A 20036-nucleotide genomic window follows, 5' to 3' on the forward strand; every position below is an offset into this window, starting at 1 on the left:
ATGCTGTGACTCTTTCATCTCAATCTCCATTTATTATGTGCAGCGGTTTCGACTATGTTCACTTAAGTTTGTCTTAAAATTTACAAGAAAAAAGGCAATAGATCTCCACGCAAAAATGAAGGCGATCAAACAATATGAGGGAAGGAAAAAAGCAAATGCGATCACACGTGACTTTTAAGTTATCCCATTGTAACCAGCGTTCAAGGCACACGCTGTACTGCTGCACTATTCATTTGAATCCCATTAACCTCTGAGGCTTCTGCATTGTGACTCATGACTCACGCCACAAAGGGATGATGAAATCGCACTGAATTCTTTTACCTGTTAATGTTTCTTATTAACAGACTGAAATGCTGAAACAGAAAACAATGAGCACTGAGAGATAACATAAAAGGATTGATGAAGCTGTTCAAGGCTCAGCCCATGTGAGCAACAGTATTAATGAAATAAAATAATAAATAATTCACAAAAAAAGAGAGAAAATCTACACAGTGTACTAAGAATGATGATAAAAAAGGATATAAAACAATATGACTTAAGAGACTTATTATGCAGTACTATACATTTGGTCAGGCTTGAATACATATTTTGGCTCGTCTTAAGTCCAGATTGACTTCCAACCGGTCCGTCGGAACTGAACGTGGTTGTAAATCGGCGACTACCTGTCATTGTGAACACTCTCCCTAGATGAGGCTAGGAAGGCTAGCAATTCTTTTGATATTCTTCTGAGATCTCCTAGGACATCTTGAATGAGTCGTTACTGTGCCATTCCTTAGACGATTACTCACTATTCCAAACGTTCTGGAGATAATGACTTTCTTCATGTTGCAGTGGAATCCCAGGCCCTTTACTGATGGTTTTGTAACCCTTTCCTGATTGGTAAGTTTCAAAAACTCCCCCCATCCCTCATCTCTGGTGGGCTAAGAAGCACCTCTGGGGGACATATCTGCCTGCTGCTATCTGGCAGTTCAATGCTTCCACCCAATGTACTTGTTACATTATTTATTTGATTGATAGGATGTATTATCCGTCCTGTGAGTCTGTATTCTTGTTTTTTGTTTTCTGCGGAGGTATGCATTTGAATTTTTCCCCCTTGGGATTAATAAAGTTTATCTAATCTAATGTCCTTGGACTGAGTCATGGTGTTCTTTTAGAAACCTTGTGGTGACAATTCAGTCTCCTAGTAAGTGTCAGTACATGAAGCTTAGGTTTAACAGGGCTGACTGCAATCATGTTTGGCTGTGTTCATTCAGCTCAGTCCGATTTATCAGTTAACTTTTGTAAGCTGTTTGAGTGGGTGACTAAGGTGGCAATTACCTCTTTACGCGGTCAGTACAGGTTTTGGATAGCTTTATTAAATATATTAAGCAGCAATTTAGAAATGTGTATAATCTGGTCCCCTTTATCGTGTGTTACATTTTTGTCTGAAAATCTGAAGCCAGTTGTTGTGACACCTATTCAAAAGTAGAGGGTATCAGGAAGGGGACAAGTACATTTTTACAGCATTGTATACAGATGGACAAGCTAGTATAGTGTGCTGTTCTCTTTTGTGCAGGTCTGGTGCCAACCCACAGCAGGAGCAACAGCCATTCTGGCGTTCTGACTCATAGCCGTAACAGCAGCAAGGGTAGTCTGGATGAGGTGATGTCACAACCCAAACAGAAGGAACTGGTGGCTGGCGTCCGGCAGAAGACGTTGCTTGACTACAGCGTCTACATGGCCAAGTACATTCCTGTGTCCAGCAGCCCGTCTGGCCTTAGCCCCGCAGTCCTCAGCCCCGTGCACAGCTCTGATAGCAGTCCTGCTTCCCCTAGTAAGGTAAGGTCCAGAAGATTTCACTTCTGATTACCCACCTTCACCAGGTCTGAAAGAGTAAGACTTCCCCCAAACTGTTGATGGACAGACTGGGCCTGGAGGGCAGCAGTGACCGCAGCATTTTCAGGCTGCTTCTTGATTGCTTATTCATACCATTTAGGTTGTTGCATTTTGTTTTTCATTTGTGGGGAACAGCCCGGACACAGACAGGTAGACATGATGTTTAAACCAGACACGTTTATTCACAACTACTATTTACACTTATCGTGAGCACAATCCCAGTGCCGCAGCACCAATCACCCCTGAAGTCCTTGGCCACATGCACAATGCCTTCTCTCAGTCTCTGGTCCGCCTCTACTCCTCTCCACCAAGCTTCGTCCACTTCCACCCGACTCTTGCCCCCGACTGGAGGGAGGCGGCCCCTTTTATTCACCACGGAAGGACTCCAGGTGCATCCTGAGGGGCTCCGTAGCCACACTCCTGTGTGGCGGAAGCTCTGACGGTACATCTGGGTGTCCCCAATCCTCTTAAACCTACCCAACACTTCCGGGTGTGGCGGAAGTACTGAGGTCCAGGGCTCCCAAGGCATCGGGGCGCCCCCTGGCGGTGACCACGGGCCCCTACAGGGTAGAGCTTCAAAGCTCTGTACCCGTGGTCCCCAAGGCAACCAGGGAGGACACCCCCTTCGTGTCCTGGAGGAGGCACAAGCCCTCCTCTGCTCCTCCTGGGCATCCCGGCCGGGCGACAAATCCAGCCGGGTGCCACACATTATATAAAAGCATTTTTCTCTCACCTTGGAGATTAAACAACCACATTTCTGTCCAGTTCCAGTTCCAACCAGATCACTTATTTTCTTGGAGGAAGACTGATGACTCTAAGTGAATGGGAGGATCTCCTTAACATTAGATTACTCCTTCTTATTGGCACTGCTCAGGATTTTAATGATTTAGAATAGGGGTGCCCAATTCGTCGATCGCGATCGACTGGTAGAACGCAAAGGTAGTGCAGGTAGATCGCGTTGCATTAAAAAAAAAAAAAAAAAAAAAATTTTTTTAAATGTTAGTCTATCATATATCCTCCCTATGGCATTTGCCACTTGATTGACATACAGTGCGGTGAGTCTGAGATCTCTTTTCTTCTAACACACTGGTCATCCTGCACGCACGATCAAACGCTCAAGCTACTGCAAAACTCCGTCTGTGATCTCGTTAGCCTTCCAATTTATATCGACTAAAGAAGGGATTTAAAAAAAAAAAAAATTGTTTGGGGAGGTTATGGGCTGGATGTGGAATTGGAAGAGGATTTTTTTTCTCACAATGTCACAATCGAAGTGCGTTTGTCTGATCTGTCAATCTATCATTGCTATTCCAAAGAAAGAAAATGTGGAAAGGCACTTTCGAACTGTTCATAAAAACTACGAAACTGACTTCCTTTCCGAAAAGTGATCTGAGAAAGAGAAAGGAGAGGGAACTAAAATCGCAGTTCATCGGACAGCCGTCATTTTTCACTCGGCTGAATTCAAAAGCAAAGGCAAACACACCGAAGGCATTCTTCCGGGTGAGTCACTCGATCATTAAGCATAAGAAGTCCTTCCAAGATTGAGAAATGATAAAAAGAGGCCTTCGTTGAGGCAGATGGCTAAGGAGAAATTCCTGCTGAGATTTCAAGACCCCTGGCCAGAGAAAAAGGAGTTTCTTCTTGTCATTAAACATGCAGAATACAAGCAACCTAACGATCAATGGCCGCTAGACTTGGCTTTTTTTTTCCCGATCTGACCAACATGTTGAATGAGCTTAATTTACAGCTGCAAGGAAAAGAACTCGATGGTCAATATGATTAGCTCAGTTAATGCTTTGAAACGAAAAATGCAACATCTCAAAGCTGCAGCGCCTTGATTTGGGGAACATCCAAAACTTGGCGTCAAAGCTGGAGACGCAATGGAAGGCGTGTGCACAACTTGACAGCATACGCTACACAGAGCAGATTGAAAATTGCCTGTCAGACTTAGACAAACTGTTTCAAGAGTCAGCTTTACTTGAGCCAATCGCTACATTTAAGTGCTCTCCATTTAGGGAAGATGATGAGGGGGATTCACCCGCATCAAAAATTGTAACACTGTTTCACCTAAAACTCCTCTACAGTGGAGGATGAGATTTTGACACTACGGGATGACATTCAGCTGAAGTCTGGGGCTCATAGACAGTTTTGGAACTTCCTAACAGAGGAAAAGTACCCAAACATGAGGAAATGTGCTACCTCCTTGACTGCATTACTCGGCTCTACTTATTTATGTGAGTCAGCCTTTCCCACATGATTATTGAATCCAAATACTGTAGTGACCATAAATGTATTGTTATTGTGCCATAAAGGTTATTCAGTTATGCAAGGTACGACAACATATATTTTATGTATAAAGTATACTCCGTATATAGATATATATATAAAATATGATTATTTCAACCTGTTCATTTTAAAAGTAGCTCGCAAGCCGAAAAAGTGTGGGCACCCCTGATTTAGAAGGTTCTTTTTTTTCAAATAAGTGACACAATTCAAAGTGAACTGATTAGACAGAAAGAGAAAAATTAATCTGGCCATTTGATTAAAGACCATATCAAAAACCAAAAGTGCAATTTAAGTTTAGATTATTAGATTTACCTTAATAACATAGGCATCTACTATGGCCCCGCAGGACAGTGTTTGATCTCCCTTACCCTAGCTAGTGTGGAGGCAGAAGGAAAAGTTAGCACCTGTCATAAGAGTAATGGGTGGGTTTCCTGTGTGTTTGTGCATCCCAGCTGCCAGCAAGTCAGACGGGCAAAGATGACTCGGAGGCATGGGTCAATGCTTTGGTTGGACGAATATTCTGGGACTTTCTTTGTGAGAAGTATTGGTCTGATGTGGTGTCCAAGAAGATCCAGATGAAGCTCAGCAAAATAAGGGTAAGTGTAGGAAAAGTGGTGGATTTTGGTGGCTGTTCTCACTGTTTTCATTTGTCTGAGCTCTTCGTTCACATCAAACTATAGCCAGCTACATTGCTGTCATAGAAGCAAAATGGGGAAGGAGAAAGAGGTATATCTGACTGGACCTACTGTACATTTTAATTGATAAGTTGTCCCTGTACCACATGACTTGGTCTTTATTATCCTACAGTTACCCTACTTCATGAATGAGCTGACCCTGACTGAGCTGGACATGGGAGTGGCCGTTCCAAAGATCTGCAAGGCCTACAAGCCCTCAATCAATCATCAAGGTAAGTTTGGTTCATCTCTGCCACCAAGCCAAAAATGCCAAAACATAAGGTGGTTATGCTTATTGGAAAAGTTTGCTCACCAAGTTAGGGTCTTTCAAAAGGAGGAGTGGTAGAGGTGCCACTTTCTACTCCCAGTTCTTTTAGAAACAGCGTGCTGACCTCATATTAAAACATTTGAACTCGACTATAACAGTTAAGTGTTAATTATGCTTAAAGTGTTTCGTTAGATTTCAGTTTTTGTTTAACCAAAAGGAATGGAACAAACTGGCAGGCATTCAGTAAACTGTCATCCTAGAAAGTTTTCTTGATTTCTCCTTGCTCGTGATATTTAATAACAATGTGGTAGTAAAGTACTTTGGACATAATACTACTACTACGTATTAAAGTACAGTGAAATTCATACTTGCACGTCCACCTAACATGCAACATGTCAGTTTCCTAGCAGCGCGATAAACATAAAATGGAGCTCTTTGTTGTAATACATTCTTGTTTGTCATGCTGCTGGAAAGTGGTGACATGTTGCACGTTAGCCAGACTTGCAAGTTAGAATTTTACTGTACAAAAGACATTGCTAGAGTTTTATATAGTAACAAAACAAATACTGTGCTTGAGTATGTTTAGAGAATATTTCTACCTGAGTACAGTTTTCTGTCTACTACTACATTTTCCAACCCATGGTGCTACTTTAACTCTGACAAACCCTGCTCAAAAAAATTTAAGGGAACACTTAATCATCACAGGCTAACACCAAGTCAGTGAAGCTTCTGGGATATCAATCTGTCCATTTAGGAAGCTAAGCAATTGTGAATTCATAAAGCAGATGAAGCCTACCCCACTAAATTAGTATGCAGTAATTAAGATGTCTGGTTGAGATGAGTGTCAAAGCTACAGTTTGCAGTTACTTAGCTTGTACTTTGTTAGTTTTTATACAAATCACACACAAAATGAAGGATGCCTGAAGTATTTTATATTTGTAAGGACTATTTTTTTTGACTGTACAGTATATAAAATAGGGTTGTAGCTCGTCACCCAGTTGCTCCCTGTGTGGCATGTACAGTACATGTTCTCCCTGTGTGTCTATGGAATTCCTCCAGGTGCTCCCACAGTCCAAAGACATGCAGGTTAGGTAGATTGGTAATGCTAAATTGGCTCCGTGCATGTGTGTGTGTGTGTGTGTGTGTGTGTGTGTTTGTTTTCATCTTGTGATGAGCTGCCACCCTGTCCAGGGCTGTTTCTTTCTTGCACTCGATGCTTGCTGAGATCTCCAGCTTCCATGTGACACTGCTCCAAATGAGTGGGAGTCAAAAATAGACAGATAGATGGATATAAAACGGGGCGATTTCTTACTTGTATTAAATTGTTGTTAATATTAGATACTAGGGGGCTCCGCCCCCTGCTCACTTCTCTCGCCCACTCCCGTGTTTGTTTTCCCGGGTATACAATTTGTAAAGAGTGTTATTTTCTTGTGAATTGTTACATATGCATTATTTTGGCTTTTACTTTTGTAAAAACAATACTTGTCCTTTATTTCCGGCCCCGTGTGTGGTTACATCTCTTTCTCGCCAGACGTATAATGCTGCTCACGTTGTGAAGGGGGGGTGGCTGAATGCACGCTAAGGATATGCTGTTGGCTCATCTGTTGTCTTTTTGCTGCTTGCAAGCTGCCTGTTCTGCCTGTCGCATGTCGTTGTTGTAAGAGCTGGGAGCACATGATGCGTGTCTGCCAAAAGCAACCCAACAACTGCTAGGTTAGATGTCTGTGGACTTGTTTTAAATGGTGGCTGTTGTAAAAACAATACTTGTGCTTTATTTCCTGCCCCGGGCGTGGTTAAATCTCTTTCTTGCAGGACGTATTATGTTGCTCGTGTTGTGATGGGGGGGGTAGCTGCTGTCACACTGCCCTTCAATCATTTTTAAAGCCTGTATAGCCTCTCTCCTTTTAGCCACTTCGTGTATCTGCTGCTTGCGTTGTGTTCGCTTCTCCGTGATCATAAATATACTCCTGACCAAATTGTTTTCTTTGAAATTAAACTTGTCGTTCCTTTAACTGTTGTGGGACCACAGATTCGTATAGCGTATGTTCCATTATTGTGTAAATCTACGTTTTGTGCATTGAATGTTGCGAATACAAAAAGACTTTTTCAGCTCTTTGCCTTTTTTTTTTGACCTCTCTTTGTCCTGCTGTTTTTTCAATTACACATGGTCCTGATGATTGATTTCCTTTTGTTTGCGCTAATGCGTCGACGTTTCATTTATAACGTATTGTCCTTTATACGCTTTATATGCACTGAGACACCTGTATCTGTGTGTGCTGCTTCCCTTTACACTTACTGATATTTTTTTTTTTTTTTTTTTTTTTCCCACTGGCCGTGCTCTGATATTGCTTGTAAGTAGGGCATGTCTTGCAAGAATCTCATGTTCTATATCCCCGCGATCTTTCATCTTGCGGGTCTTTTATTTGTCTTCCATGATGTTAACGTGAAGATCATGTATCCTCTCCTAGTCATTCCCTCCCACAGGATTTTTTTTTTTTTTATAATAGAGAGATGTTTAAATTCTACTCAGAGTAGTTTGCACACTGGCAAATTTTGTGTTTACTTGAGTAAGTTTTCAGAAATCTCTACTTTTACTCAAGTATGGCTATTGCGTATTATATAAAGCATGTGATATTACTAGTAAATTTAAACTTCATCCTTGCTGTTTGAGCTTCCTCTCTAACTCTAGCTACGTTGTGTTCATTTTTTGTCCATTTCAAATATGTCGACTTTCCCAGGGATGTCCCAAGTAAATTCCCAAGGTCACAATTGAGCACATGCCCATAACATCTTGAACCTTGACCTACTGATTGTCCTAATCTTTGTCAACAAACATGGACAAATTTGTTGGTATCTTTCCACGGATAAGGAACCCACAATTGTCTCTGATATAACTTGAAACGGACAAAAATAGTAGGAAACCCATCATTGTTTATTCTATATTTAACAAAAATCAGACTTTGCTTTAGAGTTTTGATTCTAGAAAATATTTCTAACACAAATGGAAAATGGCATGAACAAAAATCATGGGATCCTTTACCTAATATTTTGTTGTGCAACCTTCAGAGGCAGTCAGTGCAAACAAGTCATTCCTAGACTTCCCCCATGAGGCACCTGTCCACTGGTAGTTTGGCCCACTCTTCCTGAGCAAACTGCTCCAGCTTTGAAGGTGGGCATTCCTTCTCCAGACTGCATGCTTCAGTCCTTCCCATAGATGTTCAGTAAGATTCAAAGAAAGCCACTTCAGAAGAGTCCAATGTTTTGTTCTTAGCCATTCTTGGGTGCTTTTAGCTGTGTATTTTGGCTCATTGTCCTGTTGGAGGATCCATGACCTGCAACTGAAACCGATGATTCTTACACTGCACCCTACATTTCAGTCCATAATGTCTTGATAGTCTTGAGATTTCATTGTTCCCTGAACAGACTCGAGTCATACTGTGCCAGATGTAGCAAAGCAGGCCCAAAACATAACCGAGCCGTGTTTCATAGCAGGTATGGCATTCTTTTCTTTGAGGGCTTCGTTTTTTTTTTTTTTTCATCTGTGGACATGGAGATGATATGACTTGCCAAAAAGCTCCAGTTTTGTCTCATCTACCCAATGGATATTCTTGCCGAAACATTGTGGCTTGTCAATGTACATTTTAGTAAATTCCAGTCTGGCTTTTTTTATGTGGAGTCCTTCTGGCCCTTCTTCCATTGAACTCACTGTCATTCAAAACATGATGGATGGTGCAATCAGACACTAATGGACCTCGAGCTTGGAGTTCAGCTTGTATCTCTTTGGAAGTTGTTTGTCTACCTTCACACTATCCTTCTGCCCACACCTTCACACTGTCCTTCTGGGGTCGATTTTCCTCTTGCGGCCGTGTCCTGGGAGGTTGCCTACAGTCCTATTGGTCCTTAAACCTCTTCATAACATAATATTTGCAACTGTTGTCACAGGAACATCAAGCTGCTTGGAGATGGTCTTGCCTTTCACATGCTGTGTGTGTGTATGTGTGTATATATATATATATATATATATATATATATAATAAAGATAGATAGATAGATACTTTATTAATCCCAGGGGGAAATTCACATAGTCCAGCAGCAAAAAATATTAAATTAAAGAGTAATAAAAAATGCAGGTAAAAAACAGACAATAACTTGAATAATGTTCAACGTTTACCCCCTCTGGTGGAATTGAAGAGTCGCATAGTTTGGGGGAGGAATGATCTTCTCAGTCTGTCAGTGGAGCAGGACAGTAACAGCAGTCTGTCGCTGAAACTGCTCCTCTGTCTGGAGATGACACTGTTTAATGGATGTAGTGGATTCTCCATAATTGATAGGAGCCTGCTGAGTGCCCGTTGCTCTGCTATGGATGTGAAACCGTCCAGCTCTATGCCAACAATAGAGCCTGCCTTCCTCACCAATTTGTCCAGGCGTGAGGCATCCTTCTTCTTAATGCTGCCTCCCTAGCACACCACTGCGTAGAAGAGGGCACTTGCCACAACCATCTGATAGAACATCTGCAGCATCTTACTGCAAATTTTGAAGGATGCCAGTCTTCTAAGGAAGTACAGTATATATGTTCTTTGTGATCTCCTCAAGCCTGTCCCTCCTTTGTTTTCTCTGGTCCATATTCAGTGTGGGGCACACAATGATACCAAACAGCAGAGTGATTACTTGTCTCCATTTAAATGGACTGAATGACTGATTACATAATTGGAGATGTGTGATACTAATTAAAGAAAATCCCTACTGTGAAAAATCAATCAAATCCAATTATTTATGATCTTTCCAAGGGGTACCCATAAATGTGTCTGGGCCATTTTAGAAGATCTTTGTAAAATAAGTAATACTTGATCTCTTTTCACACTCTTTGCTTGATGACATATCAAAGGCATTCCGGTACACAGAGGGCAACTGCTTTTCATTTAATCACTTTTCATGAGGCATACAGCACTTTTTCAGTGAACGGTAAGGCTACCAACAAGTTTGTCCAGTGTCCTTAGCTTTTCTGTGACAAAAGCTATAGTTACCTTATTAAGCTCAAGTGAAGCAGTCGTGAGAGGCTTGGGTTATTAGGGAAGGCTGTGGAGATTTATGAAAAAATGAATGGTATTTAAAGTTTTGTTTTTGCAAGGTTAGTTATTTAAACAATGTCTGGATGTGGGAATAGGAGGTCAGGTTGAAAACTTTGAGCATGTGTGCTGTAGGCTTGTCAAGGTCATGGCCCTGCCATGTGCTCCCGTCTGTTTGTTCAGTCCCTGACGTATTGTACCCAGTAGTTAAACAGTTTTATTTTTTAAATGGTGGCAGTGAATGATGTTTCTTCATCTGAGTGGCAGTTGGATTTTGTGTATAGTTTGGAAATGCAGAATCAAGCAAATAGAACATGTATTCTGGTGCTTTGAAGTATCTCAAAGATTTGGAGGGAAGGCGAGAAAAGATGCAACTCTTCCTTTGAAGATAATGTCAAATATTTAGCTGTATATGTCTTTGAGAAGTTTTCTAAATGCTGAAAAAAGTATATAGAGTGTGAAGGAGGGTACTTTAAAAAGGAAAAGGCCTTCTGTTCAAAGCAGAATGACAAGCTTAGTTTGAAAACATCTGTCTCCTTCAACTCTCATATATGACCATATTGCTTAGTGGGATAGAGTGCTTGGGCGACCAAAAACCTCTTTAGACTTAATGAAAATTTTACAGAATTTTTCCATCACCTCACCGATCTGGGACAATCTGTATATCATATATATATATATCATTGCATTCGTAGTCTGTGTCACAATCTGATTGTATGGGTGGTTACCTACCAGGTAACGCTTGTGGTTGGTCAGCAAGTCAGCTAACATCCACCACGGTGCCCTCATTTCAGTTGCGGGAAGCAGATCATAGAATGTGGCCTTTCTTGAGAAGAGACCTTTTCCTTGTGACCCTCCCGAACAAGCCACAATCGTGGAGCGCTTGTGAAATTGTTCACATGCACACAATGGCCACTCTTTGCCATAAAATCCTGTAACTCCTTCAAAGTGGCCATTGGCCTCTTGGTAGTCTCTCTTACCAGTTTCCTCCTTGCTCTTCCATCCAGTTTGAAGGGACGGCCAGATCCAGGGAGGATCCTAGTCGTACCAAACACTTGCCACTTCTTTATTATGGACTTTACTGTGCTCCTTGGGATTGATAAAGCCTTATCTCTGTCCACAACTCTATCCCTGAGATCTTTTGAAAGTGGATTGCCACCCATAGTCAGTTGTTTGCTGTCAGTTGCACTACCAAGCAAGGGAATGAATGCTCCAGGAAGAGCTGTTTTTATGCTTCACTAATCACATTGACTACAATTGATCACAGGTGGAAGCCAGTAACCATGGTCTGAAATGGAAATGGTGAGCACTTACACCTGATTGAGTTTAGGAAGGGGGGGGGGGTCCTTTATTCATCTCAGTATTTCTTGTTTTTTTATTTTTTTTAATTCTTTTGAACTATAGCTGTGATATCTTTCACTTGGGTGTTATAGATTGCATTGAGTAAGTAAAGCTGGAAAAAATATTGGTTTGTGTTTTCATTTAAGGCTGTAAAGCAAAAAAAAGGGAATATTTTGAAGGGGTGGGGGGGGGGTATTCTTTTCTGTACCCACTGTACATATACCTTCAGCATTCCTCAAACACCTTTCCTCAGTATCCTCTTTTGTCTGAACCCATCTTGCCTGGCACTCCCTCTCTTGAGTGTATTCCTGTCGTTTCCAGGGGCCTTGCTTGCATCCTGATTTTTTTTTTGTTTTTTGCGGAGTACCACCAATGGTAGACTGGCTCCTATTACCCACTGTGAAAAACATCATTTGTATTCTTGCAGCTACTTCTCATCTTTGAAGGCGACTCGCAGCATGCTTCCTATGCTTTGACTGCTGCTCAAGTGCCTGAGTCTCTTTTTGCCGGGCATTTCCTCTGCTGATACATCATCAAAACCACACTGACCAATCAGATGGCTTGGAGAGACCACATACCACAACACACACACACACACAAGCACACACACAGATTGGCATTTTACCATATAGTGGATTCTTTCAAATGGTGTACAACTTCAGTAAGATCCAGTGTAATCTTTACTGCAAAAGACTAAATAGATTTCATTTTCTCAGGCTTCATTTGGACCTGATTTTTTTTTTTTTTTTTGTTCTCCTTTGAACCATGAAACTGATGTTTTCTTTTAGAACATTGACCATACATGATGTTTTATTGGTCTAGTATATAACTTGCATATGAATTCTTCAGATTTATAATATTGTGTGGTGAAGAAATTAGGTTACTAATTGCTTGGAAGAAATCAGAGTGGTATCTACATGACCTCATTTTAAACCATACATCCATCCATCCCCCTTGTACTACAAGGTGAACCTTGGAGATTTCATGTATAACATTATAGAAGAATGTCCGCCTCAGAAAGCCCATCAGATTTATGATTCACACCTCTGTTAACTTGCATTTGTCTATAGCATGCAAACCTCACTGTTTCAGTTGCAGTTTTCTGAGCATTAAGAGATTGTGTTACATTTGTAAGTGCCATGAAGGGCAGACTGGTATGTCAGCTGGATGGGGAAAATTACTTCTTGCCTGGCTGGAGGTATAAGGATGAACCAGTGGAGGCCATAGGCCAGAAGCAGTTCCATCCCACATATAATTAAGTGGCAGTGGTCCCAGTTTGGACACCTACAAGGGTAGATAGAAGTTGATGTGGGGAAGTGCAGGCCGTGTTGGAGGAGGACATCCCTGGTTTCCACACGACCTGGAAATGCTTCCAAGAGCACACTGCGGCTGGACGGGAAAATGAGTTCTTGCCTGGTCCCTGGCTTCTGCTGGTCCATCCTTTTTATATACAGTGGTGTGAAAAACTATTTGCCCCCTTCCTGATTTCTTATTCTTTTGCATGTTTGTCACACAAAATGTTTCTGATCATCAAACACATTTAACCATTAGTCAAATATAACACAAGTAAACACAAAATGCAGTTTTTAAATGATGGTTTTTATTATTTAGGGAGAAAAAAAATCCAAACCTACATGGCCCTGTGTGAAAAAGTAATTGCCCCCTTGTTAAAAAATAACTTAACTGTGGTGTATCACACCTGAGTTCAATTTCCGTAGCCACCCCCAGGCCTGATTACTGCCACACCTGTTTCAATCAAGAAATCACTTAAATAGGAGCTGCCTGACACAGAGAAGTAGACCAAAAGCACCTCAAAAGCTAGACATCATGCCAAGATCCAAAGAAATTCAGGAACAAATGAGAACAGAAGTAATTGAGATCTATCAGTCTGGTAAAGGTTATAAAGCCATTTCTAAAGCTTTGGGACTCCAGCGAACCACAGTGAGAGCCATTATCCACAAATGGCAAAAACATGGAACAGTGGTGAACCTTCCCAGGAGTGGCTGGCCGACCAAAATTACCCCAAGAGCGCAGAGACGACTCATCCGAGAGGTCACAAAAGACCCCAGGACAACGTCTAAAGAACTGCAGGCCTCACTTGCCTCAATTAAGGTCAGTGTTCACGACTCCACCATAAGAAAGAGACTGGGCAAAAACGGCCTGCATGGCAGATTTCCAAGACGCAAACCACTGTTAAGCAAAAAGAACATTAGGGCTCGTCTCAATTTTGCTAAGAAACATCTCAATGATTGCCAAGACTTTTGGGAAAATACCTTGTGGACTGATGAGTCAAAAGTTGAACTTTTTGGAAGGCAAATGTCCCGTTACATCTGGCGTAAAAGGAACACAGCATTTCAGAAAAAGAACATCATACCAACAGTAAAATATGGTGGTGGTAGTAGTGTGATGGTCTGGGGTTGTTTTGCTGCTTCAGGACCTGGAAGGCTTGCTGTGATAGATGGAACCATGAATTCTACTGTCTACCAAAAAATCCTGAAGGAGAATGTCCGGCCATCTGTTCGTCAACTCAAGCTGAAGCGATCTTGGGTGCTGCAACAGGACAATGACCCAAAACACACCAGCAAATCCACCTCTGAATGGCTGAAGAAAAACAAAATGAAGACTTTGGAGTGGCCTAGTCAAAGTCCTGACCTGAATCCAATTGAGATGCTATGGCATGACCTTAAAAAGGCGGTTCATGCTAGAAAACCCTCCAATAAAGCTGAATTACAACAATTTTGCAAAGATGAGTGGGCCAAAATTCCTCCAGAGCGCTGTGAAAGACTCATTGTAAGTTATCGCAAACGTTTGACTGCAGTTATTGCTGCTAAGGGTGGCCCAACCAGTTATTAGGTTCAGGGGGCAATTACTTTTTCACACAGGGCCATGTAGGTTTGGATTTTTTTTTCTCCCTAAATAATAAAAACCACCATTTACAAACTGCATTTTGTGTTTACTTGTGTTTATATTTGACTAATGGTTAAATGTGTTTGATGGTCAGAAACATTTTGTGTGACAAACATGCAAAAGAATAAGAAATCAGGAAGGGGGCAAATAGTTTTTCACACCACTGTACATCCGGCCAAGCAAGAAGTCATTTTCCTGTCCAGCCAGTACACCCGTCTGTCCTTCATGGCACTTGCACATTGTATAATCACAAAAACATTTTTAATTTGCAGATTTTAAGTGCTCTACTTCTTCACAAATTTTGAACGAGGAGATTGGGGTCAAGATTCAGATGCTTCTCAGTGATTCCAAAAGGTACAATAGAAAGAGAAGCACAGAAAAATCTTGATCAGTAGAGTGGTATATAAACCAGTGTCCAAGCACTAAGCAGAAAATGAACAAAGGAAACCTAAAACTTAACGGCAGTAGAAAATAAAGCTCTAGAAAACAATACTGGACTTTTTGTGATAACACCGAGCAGCTATGGTACTACCTATTGTCACCGTCAATGCTTTCTTCACTGAGAGTGGTTCAGAAATTTTTTTTTTTTTAATGATGAAATGCTTTTGCACAAGGCACCATGCGAAATCGGGATAGTGGTGTAACTGTGCCAATCCCGTTCTTGAATGATATTCAGAAGGGCAGGCTTTATGCCAGTTGCAGGGTTTCTGCTTTCATAACTTGCTGGATTCCGCAACATGCCCACATGGATATGAGATTTCATTTGTAGTGAATCCGACTTGACTTGTCTTGTCCATATTCGCTTGGCTTAGGTAAATGAAGTCGGTAATTTACTGTAGGCACTGTTGCAAAGAGTTAAGTTAAGTATAACTTGCTAAAAGCTTCAATAATTATATTGTCTCCTTTTTATGTCTGCTTATCTAAGCTAGGGTGGCAGGATACCAATATTGTTTTTGTACATTTCTACCAAAAGTTACCACTACTTGTGGCGGGGCGGCCTGTCTGACCCTGAATTATAGGCATGAAGTTGAACCTCGCTTGCCACTACCTGCAAGGCCAAGCTTTGGAACTCTCCTAGAAACTGAAAGGCCTGATTTTTAGGGCATACCTCAGAACCTAAACACTATTAGCCATGAGTTTCAAGTTGAGGGGTACTCCACCCCAGACTTGGAGGTCCACAATGGTGCAGATTTTCATTCTAACTAGTTTTGTAATTAGAAGCCAGGCCTGGCAGATATTGAAACTTGATATTTATTTATACAGCTTGGTGGTGTCTACATTCTTCCATATAAATCTTTATCCCTTTTTTTTGTTTTTTGAGAGCATTCTTCATATGTTTTGTGGTCCGGAACAGATTTGTACCTCTTGGTCTTTTCCTTCTCGCGTTTATTTCAAAACATTGCATCAACCCAGATACTTGATGATGCATGGACGCAGTTTTAAATGGAAGCATGTTATCTGGAGAGCTGGTGAGCTGGCAGTTCCTTTGTCACTTGCACATCATTATTAACTGATCATTAGTTAAGACAACAGGCAACAATTAAAACCTAAATAAGGCAACTTAAAACTAAAATTGACATTGACAGTTAAGGGTTCTGTACTTGTAACCCAAGAGTTAACCAAGTGTCCCCACTCCCCCCCACTGTGGACCTCCAGGAATGGAGTGGAGTACCCTTTGCCAGTTTATGTGCCATTTTGTACTGTACCATGGTGTTACTTGGTGAGTGCCGACTATTGTCCTTGTGTTTCAGGCCTCTGGTGTGATCTGGAAGTGTCCTATACTGGCTCCTTCTTGATGACTCTGGAAACCAAAATGAACCTGACTCGTCTGGGGAAGGACCTCCCCGGAGAGGGACCACGGCCTGGTGACTCCGGAAGGGAAGGGTAGGTATGCAAGGTGTGGCTGAAGATGGAAACTGCGCGGCATCCCCATATATTTTGGCACTGCCCTCAAGTCTTCTCTTTCTGGTTACAGATCAGACCATTAGTCTCTTTTCTGTCTGTAAACATTGGATTTATTCTTCAAACTCTGCTTCTGTTGGACCATTGCTTCCTCTCACCAATGTGAACTTCTGTCTTAGCACTGCAACAGATAAATTACTTCTTGCCTGTCAATGCAGATCCCCCGAGCTTCTTTCTTTTGACGACTGTCGATCTTCCTTTTTTTAATATTCAACATTTTATTGAATTTATTAAAAGCAAGTAACATTCCATACAAGCAAGACAAACTTGACAAAACTAAGTTCAAATCAACCTCCAACCATGAAAAAAAGAGCTAGGCCAACAGCCAGAGTAAAACTTTAAGAGTAGGAAAAAAAGAGGGGGAGAAAATCCCTTTTTCCCCAATGTAAATGCTTATTTTACAATGTTTTTGATTAGATCCTGCCAGATTTTAAAAGTTTTCAACAGATCCTCTAAGTGAGAATTTTTAATTTTTTTTTTCCAAATTCAAATAGTATAGAACAGGGGTCTCCAACACGTCGTTCGTGAGCTACCGGTATTTCGCAACCCCTTTCCAAGTAGCTCGCCAAAGGGTTAATGATTCCTAGATAAATTTGAAAACTTGATTAGTCAAATTAGGGGTGGGCGATCTTTCCAAAAAATCATATCACGATCCTTTTAACACAAAATCACGATCCACAATCTGAATTGCAATCTCTTTTCAATGTGGCATACACTTAAGAGAATATCTGGACTCAAACTCATCAAGACCTTAGTAATACTTTATTTAAAGTATCAAACAAAGTTGAATTCAATTGTTCTCTCGTTCGCCAGCTAAGTGGAGTTAAGGACCATGCCCCGAAGCTGGCGAAAGAGTGAGGAAGGCCCCTCTCCCCTGGCCCGTTGTGTGGATCTCGGATTCATGCAAATAAATCGGTACCGCAAGCGAACTACGATACATAGTGAAATGAGAGAAGTCGCAAAATTAACCAGAATGTTCAAGCAAATTATAGAAAAAAAACCCGATCTAAATCCGTTAAGTAGTTCTCACATGAAAAGCGGACACAGACAGACATTGGATTTTATATTTTATATATTAGTAAACCTTCAAAATAATGTGCAGTTAAAGTCTCAACAGTATTCTCCGCATTTCTGGAGCTTAGTAGAGCCAGCTAACTATAAGAATCTTCATCAAGCAGCTCAGAAATTGTCTCCTTTGTTTGGGTCTCCATACCTCTGTGAGTCTGACATGAACGTCATGAAATCAAAGTTCAGAACAAGACTGACAGACGAACATTGAAATGACTCCATAAGAAGGAACCTAAGTGGCTCCACTCCACCATACATCTGCCTCTCTTGTTGACATCATCTGACTAACTAAAAAATACATCACAAATGCAACTGGACATGTGAATAAAGTGACACAGTGACATGGAACACAATGACAAATGAAGAAGTAATATCTGTGTATTTGGAATTGTGTTGTTTTGACAGCATTCATGTTGTAATTCAATAGTGTGAGATACACTAGGAAATGCATACAGACATGACATAAAATGCGCTTGCAGGTGAACTAAATATTTTTAATGTAAAATGTGAGTTGTGGACACCAACATTTTGTAAATGTTCCGGCAAAGCAAGCTTATTCAGTTTGTTTGGGTTGAAATAAGCTATGAGAATAAACGTTAGAAAACAGGAGTAGCTCTCGGCCATTTTCATTTTGTAAAAGTAGCTCTCAGGGGAAAAAAGGCTGGAGACCCCTGGTATAGAACATCAGTTGCCCACTGACTTAAAAGAGGTGGGCTAGGATGCTTCCAGTTGAGCAAGATAAGTCTGCATGCCAATAGTGTAGTAAAGGCAATCAGTTTTTGTCCTTCTCCACTTTAAGCCCATCTGGAAGACCACCAAACACAGCTGTTAGTGGATTAGGAGAGATTGGGACACCAAGGCTGTCTGAAAGGCATTTAAAGGTTTTGGTCCTGAATGATGTTAATTTGGTGCAGGCCCAAAACATGTGACCCAGTGAGGCTGGAGCTTGACTGCAACATTCACAAGTTGGATCTTGCCCTGGGAACATTTTGGACCATTTTTAACCGAGACAGATGTACTTGATAATCTTTTGAAACTACCTCTTGACATAATGGAGCATTCTTAGAATCCACTCAGAGTTGGTCCACTTCAGTTTCAGCAAGGAAAGTTCTATTTTTTGGGCCTGTTGACATCATAATTATGCACACTTGGTTTTATGCTGTGGTGTGCCTGTTGTTTTATGTTGCCTATATTTTCCTTGTTTTCTTCTATGCATTTTGTTGTGCTGCTAGACTCTTATTTGTTGTTAGTTGGGGGATTGGGCACCACAGCTGGGTATATAGTCTTTCCCATTCACATCTGACTCATTTTATGTGTGTTTTAAATTTCTTGAATAAATAAAAAAAAATTCACTAAAAAGGAAAGTTTTAGGGCATAAGATAAGGTTTAGCTATAATTGCTACCCAGCTGGCACTGGTTGTGCCCTTACAGGATAGACCAACTGGATTCTGCTCAGTCAACACCATGGGTTTGCCCTTTGCCGTTTAATATGAATAGGCTTTCCAGATGAAATACTTGGCATTGCCCGAGTATACATGTATAATGGGTTAAGGTAAGAAAGCAAATATATTTGTGTTTTTTAAATGTTGACCATTTTGTCTTTGATGGCTGTTCCATCTGTCATCTACACTCAAGGGCAGACCTACTATGAAACTAATGTAGCTTATGCTTTAGAAAACCCTGAATCCCGGAGGGGCCCCAGAAACAACTTTAGTCTGCATTGTTTAAAATTTTGGGTGTTTTTAAAACCTCCTACGTGTAGTTGTTGTTTCTTTTTTTTTTTTAAATTGTGGTAACCTGTTGTGGAATAAACTCATAGAAGAAGAGAACAGTGGTTACACAGACCTCATCGCTGGTCCCAAAACTGTAGGTCTGCCATTGCCTACACTACCTATCAATTTGTCTGCTCTCATGTGATGAGAATTTGTTCTTTTTGTGTATGTATTGAATTTCATAATTTTGGCATCTCCATGCTGGGCTCCAACCATGAACACTATGTATTTGTCTGGTGGCATCTGCCTGGGCTACCCTGGCCTTCCCCCACATTTTACAGACATTCAGGGTACGGTTTCTAAAATGCCTTCATAGGACTGAGCGTGGGTATGGCCCCTGATAGACTGGCACCTTGTCAGTTCCTCCTGTGGTCAGCTGTGGCTCCCTGAGGTGGATAAGCTGCTTCAGAAAATCTGTCCATTAATCTCATGGTTACTGTATTGGAGGAATAAGTGAATCATTGATATGGCATGTAAGCTGGGCAAAAACTGCTAGTCATGAATAATAATGTAAATACAAAATTTTGTAAAAGTAGACATAACTGTCTTTGAGTGATGTGCCTTTTGCTTCTGTTGAATCCTTGACGTGGAATGAAGCCGTCCCAGTAAGTAGGTCAAAACCTAAACAACATGTCAAATTCATTTGTATTGCCCAAACCGTTTTTGGAGTGACAACATCTTTTTGGTTTTGATATTTCTCAGTGAAACATTTGAAAGGTGTTTTGTGGTGCAAAAGTGTTTTTAAAAAAAACAAAAAAAACTTTAAAGGTTCCTTTTATATTACTAGAAATGCTTAAATTATTAAGCTTGATTTACATGA

At 41.0% G+C, this 20036-nt stretch overlaps 1 protein-coding gene across 3 annotated transcripts in view; it reads left to right on the plus strand.

Moving 5' to 3' along the window:
• Window positions 1-20036, plus strand: part of tex2 (testis expressed 2) — a 67055-nt gene that overhangs the window by 37204 nt on the left and 9815 nt on the right. For all 3 annotated transcript variants that reach the window (XM_028818937.2, XM_028818935.2, XM_051919010.1), the window contains exons 6-9: window positions 1556-1818; window positions 4611-4754; window positions 4966-5065; window positions 16166-16298. In XM_028818937.2, coding sequence (XP_028674770.2) covers window positions 1556-1818; window positions 4611-4754; window positions 4966-5065; window positions 16166-16298 — 640 coding nt within the window. The remainder of the gene's footprint in view (window positions 1-1555; window positions 1819-4610; window positions 4755-4965; window positions 5066-16165; window positions 16299-20036) is intronic.

This window comes from Erpetoichthys calabaricus, chromosome 14 (genome assembly GCF_900747795.2).
Source record: "Erpetoichthys calabaricus chromosome 14, fErpCal1.3, whole genome shotgun sequence".
Lineage (NCBI taxonomy): Eukaryota > Metazoa > Chordata > Cladistia > Polypteriformes > Polypteridae > Erpetoichthys > Erpetoichthys calabaricus.